Raw genomic sequence first — 10,100 nt, forward strand, 5'->3', positions numbered from 1 at the left:
CAGCTTGGATGACCTTATATACCCCTTGGCTGGCGGTGTGGCTTCTGGGTTAAGCGAGGGCAGGCAGCGAGCGTGGGGTACCAGCGTGGGCACGCTCCACGTGGCGACCATGCGGACCAGTAGATATGAATGCACGTGGTCTGTGAGATTGCATGTATTGCATCCTACACCCTCTCAATCCCTTTCTCTGTCTCTCTCCCCTACCCTCTTTATCACGCTGTCACTTACAAACAGTAAGTTAATGGTTAATGGTTAAAAGCGAAATAAATGTGCTAGACATCTACGGTCATATAGCACTATAGGAAGGTATAGTAAAGGGTGATGTCAGGTGATAGTTGCTATGCATCAACTATCTAGAGTAATGTTGGAAAGTTGGAGAAGGGTAAGGGGGTTGATGAGGGAAAGGGTTATGGTGGTTTAGGTAAGGGAATTAGATCAAGTGAAGGATATTTATGTCTGAGGAAGGAGAACAGGTTGTTATAAGAAGCAAGGATATGACGTAGGTCTGGTCTGTGTGAACGGAAACTGCGAATATTCCAATGTAGGAGAGCTATATCTTTGTTATTTTATAGGTGAAAGCGCCGGTACGTGTTGGGGATCTGGGGGGGGGGACCTAGGGGGTGTTGTGACATGAGTGATTCCCGTGTGTATCCGGGAGGGAGGGAGAATGTGCGTATAGTTGGAGTTGAAGGGGGTGGGTTGTGTTGGGACAGAGTAGGAGGAAGTGGTGTGTGGGGACATTAGTGGTAGGAGGATGGATATCGGAAGGATGGATAGTTGGAGTTGAAGGGGATGTGTTGTCTTGGGAGGAATTAGAAGGAAGGGGTGTAGGGGTGCTATGAGTAAGAGGGGGGTGGATTTCAGGAGGATGTATATCGATGGTGGACGGAATTGGGGGGGGGGTAGGTTATGTTGAGAGGGAGTAGGAGGAAGGGGTGTTGGGTGAATACGAGTAGGAGGGGTATGGATATCGGCAATCACTTCAAGTGTGGAGGGAGCATGGGTTATGGAATTTTGTGTCTGAAGCATATAGGTTTGAATGTCTTCCATAGTTTCTGCAGTTGAGTTGGTTGGAGAGTTTTGTGGGACAAAAGTTTTCATATGAGGGAGGGAAGAGGAGACTGGTGCCTGAGGAGTAAAGGTAAAGGTAGGTGGAGGTAAGTGCGGTAGGAGAAGAAGGGGTGGAACGTTTAGTCTGTCTACTGCAGGTAGTGCGGAGAGGGAGAGGAGATGGTGTTGGGGCTGTAGTTGAGATTGGGGTGTCTGGATTTAGAATGGCAAAATGATTTGACTGGGGGAGGTTGAATGTAGAAGTGGAAGTGGTGGAAGTAGGAAAGTAAGTAGGTATAAGGGAGGGTGTAGGAACATCTTGAGGTGGAGGGGGAGGGGCAGAGCAAGAGACATTACTGGAGTAGGGAGTATAAGAGAAACCTTGTCGGCGTGTTTCCGGTCTGGCTTCACGTAGAATGAGACCATTTTTGTATCTGAGAGCTGTTACCTCAGATTCAAACTTGTAAGTGGGACAGCCACTATAAAATACATTATGGGGGCCGCCGCAATTAGCACATGTGCGTGTCTGTGCAAGGCAGTTTGATCTGTTATGACCGGGTTGGGCACAGAGGGAGCATCGGTCTGTGGAGCGGCAGTGTTTGGCAGCATGTCCAAATCGCCAACAATTTTGACACTGACGGGGAGGAGGTTGGTATGGTTGAAAAGGGAGGGATTGTCCACCAATGTAGATACGAACGGGAAGGTCATGTGTACTGAAAGTAATTTTGGCAATGTTAGTGGGTTTCTTTCGATGACGTCTTGGAGGAATGGAATAGCAATGTACTGATATCGTCCTGGTCTTTGAGGCAGCCGAGCAAGTCCTCCACAATCTGACCAATCTTTGGGATCGACTGGGCAGTTTGCTGAGGAGATGGAGACAGTTCCGGTACAAGTATTAAGAGTTGGATAAGGTTCTGCAGGGATGGGGTTGCCAGAGAGATCAGTTAGTTTTGATAATGCTATAGCTTTAGCTTCAGATCTGACTGTTACGAGACGGGAGCGATCGCGTCGGGTACGGAAAGGGACTTTGCCTACATGTTTTTTGGAGACATTGTTGAAAGAGGTGTTGCCTGAGTAAGGAGCTGTAGGGGGGATCACGAAAAATCGGTCCCATTTAGCTGAGCTAAATAGAGTAGTTCAAATACTTGTAGGGTTGGTGGTGGTAGAAGGACGGGGGCGTGTGGAAGCAGGAGTGTTGTTGAGGGGGGTAGTATTACAGAGATGGAGAATAAGGCTGTAAGGTAGTAATAAGGGAGGTTGGGGTGTTTGATGAAGGTTGTACGGGTAGAGTTGATGAATTTTAGGAAGTTGGAAGGGTAGAAATGTCTTCTGGAGTAGGAGTCTCTGCTTGGGTGGGTAATGCACCAGTAGGCATTGAGGAGTGGGTAGTGGTTTCAGTGTTCGGAGTCGTGGTCAAAGGAGAACCTGGGGTCAGGGAGCTGGTGGGGCTATTTGATGAAGGGGCAAGCCTCATTGCCTCTAATAAGGGTATTACATCTTCATTACTGGCCATGAGAAGCCTTCGTTATGTGAAGGGAGGAGGGGGGGGCACGTGGGTAGTCGGAATGACTGAAGGGGGAGGAAGAGATGGGGGGGGGGGGCACAGAGAAAGTAAGAAAGATGAATGAATAGGAGAGCGACTGAGGCAGAGAAAGTAAGAGAGAGAGAAAGGTGTGTATTTGATTAGGTTCAGACTGAGATTTAATGGTAATTTGATGTAATGTTTAGATTGGTAGAATAACAAAAAAATTTCTCATCAATACTTTATTATGATTTACCAGATTATATCAGCAATGATTAACCGTAGCCAAACATTGCAGTATCATGCATATGTATATATATATCCCCTTCATACCTTTGAATATGGCCAATAACTTAAGACACCAACCATTAGCCTTTGAATACACAATCACCAAATGCGCTATTAATCACCTTGGAATTTAAAAATAAACTACATAAAATCAGTGATCACTGAGGTTTTCTTCAGGTACATCATGCAGTATATAAGTGTGATTCTCTCTGATCCTTTTGCAAATCAAATATCAGAAATACTTTAATTTTGGGAAAGTACAGTGCTGGAGGAAAATCTGTTACAAGGGTGAAGAATAATCTTATTTTCATTGTATTTCTGTTCAGATGATAGCGTAACTCAACATGAAGCCTGTCTCTAACCTCATAATTTCATCTTAGCAGCAAAACACATTTACGATAATCGTGGGAGCACTGGTGAGGAATTCTGCTGGGCGGTTCCAATGTAATCCACAGAAGAATGGATGCCTGGTTTCAGTGATTCCTAGTCCTAAGATTCCCAGATTCCCGACTAACCGCACGCGGGGAGAACTTGCGTTATGTTCGGGGCTGACTTGAATTGCGGGGCGCGGTAACACATAGGGCTGGGACTGTTCGCCGTTACGACCGTTACCATCCAAGTGAGGAAGGACGTAACCTTGATCCAAACATCGACGCGATTACCATTGCGATGGTTACGGGTGTACACGGTTGGTTGTTTCTTACTGATCTTGGTGACGGTGTTCTTCTTCTTCTTCTTCTTCTTCTTCTTTTTCTTTTTCTTCTTCTTGTCCTCCTTCTCGTCTTCGTTCTGCTTCTTTTGTTTCTTGTTCGTTTTCTGCGCATCTGCCTTCTTTCTCCGTTCTATCCTCTTAGCTTGTCTTTTGGTCCTCCCTTTTGACATTCTTGTTCCCTCCTTTCGATCTTTCGGCTGTGTTCTCTTCCCATTCCCGCCATTATAACCTTGTGGCTTCGGTCTTCCTTCATCTTCCTTCCTTCCGTTCACACTCTTTTCCTCTTGCTGTCCTCTTCTTCCATTTCGTCCTCTTTCCTTAATTTCTTTCGCATTCTCTCTGTCTTGTTGTTGTTTTCCATTACGATTTCCATTATCATTTCTATTACCTCCACTTTCCTTAATTTTTTTCGCATTCTCTCTGTCTTGTCGTTTTCCATTACGATTTCCTTTACCATTTCCATTACCTTCACTTTCCTTCATTTCTTTCGCATTCTTTCTGCCTTGTCGTTTTCTATTATCATTTCGTAGTGTCTGTTCTGTACCATCGTTCTTCAATTTTCTCCTCTTTTTTCTCTCTTCCTTTTTCTTTTTCTTGTTCTTGTTCTTCTTATTCTTGTTCTTATTCTTTGCATTTTCGCAGCCTGGTGTTTGCTATGAAGGAAATACATAAAACAGATTAATATGATAATAAAATTGTTATCACTGTAAAATGTAGACTATTTCAACCAAGAACTTAAAAATCTTAAAATAGATTACACAAGTTAGCATATATGCAAATATATATCTAGTGCAAACATCATGTGTCAGTACCGAAATATATATATATATATATATATATATATATATATATATATATATATATATATATATATTTATTGATGACTAAAAGATTAAGCAAGAGTAAAGAGGGAACCTTAATAAAAAGAATATAAAAAAATATGCATCTTGTTTATCCTGATCCTACTCAATAGACGACTCATTTATCTGTAGCCTGTGCATAGTTCGGTCAATATTTCGGTCTTTCTGGATAACACTAGTAATAATGAAATGCATTGGTTCTCAAAGTAGACGGTTTCGCCCCCCTCCCCCAGGTGAGGCAAAAGGGGGCGACGGGATGGCATTAGGAGTATTATTTTTTATTCATTTATTTACCCATTATTATTGTTATTCAACAGAATCTGAAGGGCAAAATATGTCATAAACGTTAGGGTAATGGGGTCACGTGTGATTTTTATAGCGGATAAAAAGGTTTTATTGGGGAAATATCCCCCCCAATCCCTTGCCCGTTGTTGTCGTGGGGGGGCTTAGGAGACGAAGACTGAGACCCAATACAGGGATCTCCCCTGCCTAGGGCCTCAGCCCTCGACTCAACTAATTTTGCATGGTCTTTTCCCTCTCCAGCTTTTGTTTCCATCTCTTCTCCATCCCCTTCTACTATCTACTTCCTAAGGTGTGACAGCCGTGCTGAGAGGATGAAAGGCTGACCTAGTGCCAGTCCTGAACGGCCTGCGGGAACTATGGGCACGGTACTCCCGACTAATCTAGCCCTTACCTTCAGTAGCGAAAAGAGGTGGACCGTTTAGGCTTTTTTATATAATCCAGGTTCCCCATGACCAGTAATGAAAATGTAACCCCTATATTAGAGGCTATGAGGCTAGCCCCTTTATCAAATAGCCCCAACCCAGGCTCTCCTTTGACCACGGCTCCGAACACTGAAACTACTACCCACTCCTCAATGCCTGCTAGAGCATTACCCACCCAAGCAGAGAATCAATCTCCAGAAGACATTCCTACCCACCCAACTTCCTCAAATTCAACTCTACCCCTGCAACCTTCATCAAACAACCAATCCTCCCTTATTAATACCTTGCAACCTTATTCTCCATCATTCCGTAATACTCCCTCTTCCACACGTCCCCGACCATCCACCACCAACAACCCTACAGATATCTTAAATACTCTGTTTAGCCCAGCTAAATGGGACCGATTTTTCGTGATCCCCCCTACAGCTCCTTACTCAGGCAACACTTCTCTTTCAACAATGCCTCCAAAAACAAGTAGGCAGAGTCCCTTTCTATACCAGACGCGATCGCTCCCGTCTGGTAACAGTCAGATCAGAAACTGAATCTATAGCACTATCAAATTTAACTGATCATTCTGGCAACCCCATTCCTGCAGAATCTCATCCAACCCTTAATACCTGTACCGGAACTGTCTCTCTCTCCCCAGCAAACTGCCCAGTCGATACCAAAGATTGGTCAGACTGTGGAGAAGACTTATTAGGATGCCTCAAAGACCAAGATGTGAAATCAGTACATTGCTACACCATTCCTCCTAAAGGTCAACGAAAGAATCCGACCAATATTGCCAAAATTACCTTACGTACACATGACCTTCCCTTGCATATCTACATTGGTGGACAATCCCTCCCTGTTCGACCATACCAACCTCCTCCCCGTCAATGTCAAAACTGTTGGCGCTTTGGACATCCTGCCAAACATTGCCGTTCCACAGACCGATGCCCCATATGTGCCCAACCTGGTCATAATCGATCAAACTGCTCAGCACAAACACGAACATGTGCTAACTGCGGCGGCCCCCATAATGTATTTTATAGAGGCTGTCCCACTTACAAGTTTGAATCTGAGGTAGCAACTTTCAGATATAAAAACGGTCTCACTTTAAGTGAAGCCAGACAGGAAGCACGTCGACAAGGTTTCTCTCATACTCTATATTCTAGTAACATCGTTCGCTCAGCCCCTCCCCCTCCACCCCAAAATGTCCCCATTTCCACTTCTACATTCTACATCCCTCAGACCAATTCCTTTGCCACTCTAAACCCAGACACCCCAATATCAACCATAGCTCCTATCTCAACTACAGCCCCAACACCAACCCCTCTCCCTCCCCGCACTACCCGCAGTAGACAGACTAAACGTTCTAACCCCTCTTCCCCTACAGCACAATCACCTCCACCTACCTATACCTTTGTTCCTGAGACACCAGTCTCCTCTTCCCCCCCTCATAAGAAAACCTTTATCCCAGAAAACTCTCCAACCAATTCCAGTGCAGAAACAATTACCTTCTCAAAAAACTCTCCAACAAACTCCACTGCAGAAACAATGGATGACATTCAAAGCTATATGTTTGAGACATAACTCATGCTCCTTCCACACTTGAAGTGGTTGTCGATATTCATACCCCTCCTACTAATATTCCCCCTACACCCCTTCCTCCTACTCCCTCTCAACACAACTTAACCCCCTCAATTCCGTCCACCTCCGATAGCCATCCTCCTGATATGGATCCCCCTCTTACTCACAGCACCCCTACACCCCTTCCTCCTAATCCCTCCCAAGACAACACATCCCCTTCAACTCCAACTATCCATCCTTCCGATATTCATCCTCCTAACACTAATACTCCCCCCACATCTACTCCCTCCCAATACAACCCAACCCCTTCAACCCCAACTATAGGCACATTCTCCCTTCCTCCATCCCCTCTATCCTTTGCACTCCCTCCCGGATACACACGAGAATCACTCATGGCACAACAATGCCCTTCTCCAGATTCCCTACCTCCTAATATCCCTCCTTTACACCCCCTAGCTCCTTCCCCTTCAAATTCCCCAACACGTACTTGCGTTATCATTCATAAATCAACTAGGATATAGCTCTCCTACATTGGAATATTCACAGTTTCCGCTCTCATAGATCAGACTTACGTCATATCCTTGCTTCTTATAATCCATCTATTATCTGCCTCCAAGAGACTTTCCTCACACACGCTCCTATTCCAATTCCCAATTACCATTTTATCTTTTCCCCAGACTCCCTTTATGCCTCGTCTATACTTATCCATCACAAAACACCTTATGTCATACCTCCCATACAAACTTCTGTCTCGTGCACAGCTATTCGCAGCTTTCTTCGCCGCTGGATCACAGTGATTTCAGTCTACTTCTCCCCATCCCATCCCATTGACTCTACTGCCTTTGAGACTAATTTCCCAACTCCAACCACCTTTCCTCGTAGTTGGTGATTTCAACTGCCGCCACACTCTGTGGGGTGACTCTACCACCAACTCCCGAGGCCGATCTTTACAACGCTTCCTCTTCACAAATAACCTAATTATTCTTAATTCAGATCGCACTTTGACATGCGCACACAATCCTTTTCATGCCTTGACCTCTCTCTATGCTCTCCTACTTTACATCTAGATTTCCATTGGTCAGTTCTAGACCACTTCCCAATACTCCTTTCTCCTACTTCATATGTACCACTTCCTAATCCTCCACGCTGGTGCTTTGATAGAGCTGACTGGCATACTTTCACTTTACTCTTTACTATACCTATCCCTCCATCCCCCTTACCGTCCATTTCAGATATGCTACATTGTTTTACAACCACGATCCTAAGAGCTGCCTATACAGCCATTCCTCGAACTTCAAGACCTTATACCTCTAAATGTGTTCCATGGTGGAATTCTGATTGCACCAAACTGCTTCGCTTAAAACAAGCAGCCTGGAACAGCTATCGCTACAAACGAGGCACCCCTCACCAGCTATCAGCCCTTATTTCCTTTAAAAGAGCATCTGCCCATCTTCGCCGTACAATTAAAAACAGCAAAACAAATAGCTGGCAAAATTATGTCTCCTCAATTACATCTTCTACATCTATTTCAGCTGTTTGGCGACGGATCCATAAATTATCAGGCAAACATCCCCCCATCCTGCACCCGTCCTCCATATTCGAGATATTCTCATCTCTGAGCCTGTCGAAGTAGCTAATGAACTGGGCAACCATTTCAGCCAGGTCAGTAGTGGCTCTCACCTTTCCCCACACTTTTCTTCCATTAAAGCCATCAAGGAACACACCCCTATTACCTTCACCCTATCCTCTGATGAGTCCTATAATGCTCCTTTTTCTTCTTCTGAACTCAACGCTGCATTACAGTTGTGCCGCAACACTCATGAAGGCCCTGATGGTATTCACTATCGTATGCTCCGACACCTCCCTTCTCCCTCTAACTAGCTGCTTGTGCAAACTACTAGAACGAATGGTTAACTTCCGTTTAATGTGGTACCTTGAATCTCATAATCTCCTTTCCCCTTCCCAGTTTGGTTTCCGACGTGCCCGAAGTACAGCAGACCCACTTGCCCATTTTGAGACATACATTACATCGGCATTTGCACGCCATGAATATGTATTAGCCATATTCTTTGATCTAGAAAAAAACATATGACACCACATGGCGATACCATATCCTCCAACAATTGTCCTCCCTTGGTTTATGTGGAAACATGGCCGTTTTCATTAAATCCTTCCTTTCTAAACGTACTTTCCAGGTCAAGATTGCCTCTTCCACGTCATCATCTTTTCCTCAATTCGAAGGCGTCCCACAAGGAAATGTGCTTAGTACCACTTTATTCCTTCTTGCTGTAAATGACATAGTCTCAGTCCTACCACCAGGAGCCCGAGCATCACTATATGTTGATGACTTTAACCATTTATGCATCTGGCACATCCATACCAGATCTCTGTCAATTCCTTCAGTCTGCAATAACATCAGTAACTTCTTGGGCCACCAACCATGGCTTTCGCTTCTCTACCTCTAAATCTTTCCCCATCCTTTTCTCTCGCTCACGTACGGTCCCCAAACCCCCACTCTTCTTATATAACGCTCCACTCCAATGCCGTTCTTCTGGCAAAATCCTAGGCGTTATATTTGAATCCAAATTGTCCTGGCGAGACCATATCTTGTACATCAAAGAAAAAGCTCAAGGTCGGCTCCAAATCTTACAAACTCTTTCACATATCTCCTGGGGCTCAGATCGCAAAACTCCTCCATCTTCATGTTACCTTGATTCTCTCCACTCTAGATTATGGATGCCATATCTACTCCTCTGCCTCAACCTCTCTTCTTGCTCACCTTGATACAATTCACCACAGCGGTCTCCGCTTAGCACTATGCGCCTTCCGCTCCTCTCCAGTTGAGAGCCTACATACTGAATCTGGCATGCCGTCCCTCTCTCGACGTCGAGCACTTCTCTCTCTTCGATGCTATGCTCGATTTCACCAATTTTCCCTTACCAAACTAACTATTCCACAATCCTTGCTTCATACCTTTACCTCTTCTCCACGTTTACCAACTCCTCTCCCTGTACGCATGGATACCCTCCTCTCCCATTCCCCCTTCCCTCATCTCCGACCTCTCCCATTGTCTGTCCATTCCATTCCTCCAGCATTCATGTTTACACTGACGGTTCCAAATCCATCTCAGGAGCTGGATTCGCAGTAACATTCCCAAATTGCACTTTCAAATACACCCTCCCTCCTGAATCTAGTGTCCTTACTACAGAACTATATGCACTCCTTTTTGCCTTAAGACGCATATACTCATCCCCCTCTTCCTCTTTTACTGTTTTTACTGACTCCCGTAACTCTTTAACCCTCGTAAAGTCTATGCACTCGACCGATCCCCTTGTCTGTAAGATCCAGAACTGGTTGTTCTATCCACACAT

At 44.9% G+C, this 10,100-nt stretch overlaps 1 protein-coding gene across 1 annotated transcript in view; it reads right to left on the reverse strand.

The window, feature by feature from the left end:
- Nucleotides 1-3,236: 3,236 nt before the first annotated feature.
- LOC113814323 (uncharacterized) overlaps nucleotides 3,237-10,100 on the reverse strand; it is a 49,744-nt gene continuing 42,880 nt past the window's right edge. Inside the window, exon 19 of the mRNA XM_070123286.1 lies at nucleotides 3,237-4,225. Coding sequence (XP_069979387.1) covers nucleotides 3,371-4,225 — 855 coding nt within the window. The 3' untranslated portion in view covers nucleotides 3,237-3,370. The remainder of the gene's footprint in view (nucleotides 4,226-10,100) is intronic.

The sequence above is a fragment of the Penaeus vannamei genome, chromosome 7 (genome assembly GCF_042767895.1).
Source record: "Penaeus vannamei isolate JL-2024 chromosome 7, ASM4276789v1, whole genome shotgun sequence".
Lineage (NCBI taxonomy): Eukaryota > Metazoa > Arthropoda > Malacostraca > Decapoda > Penaeidae > Penaeus > Penaeus vannamei.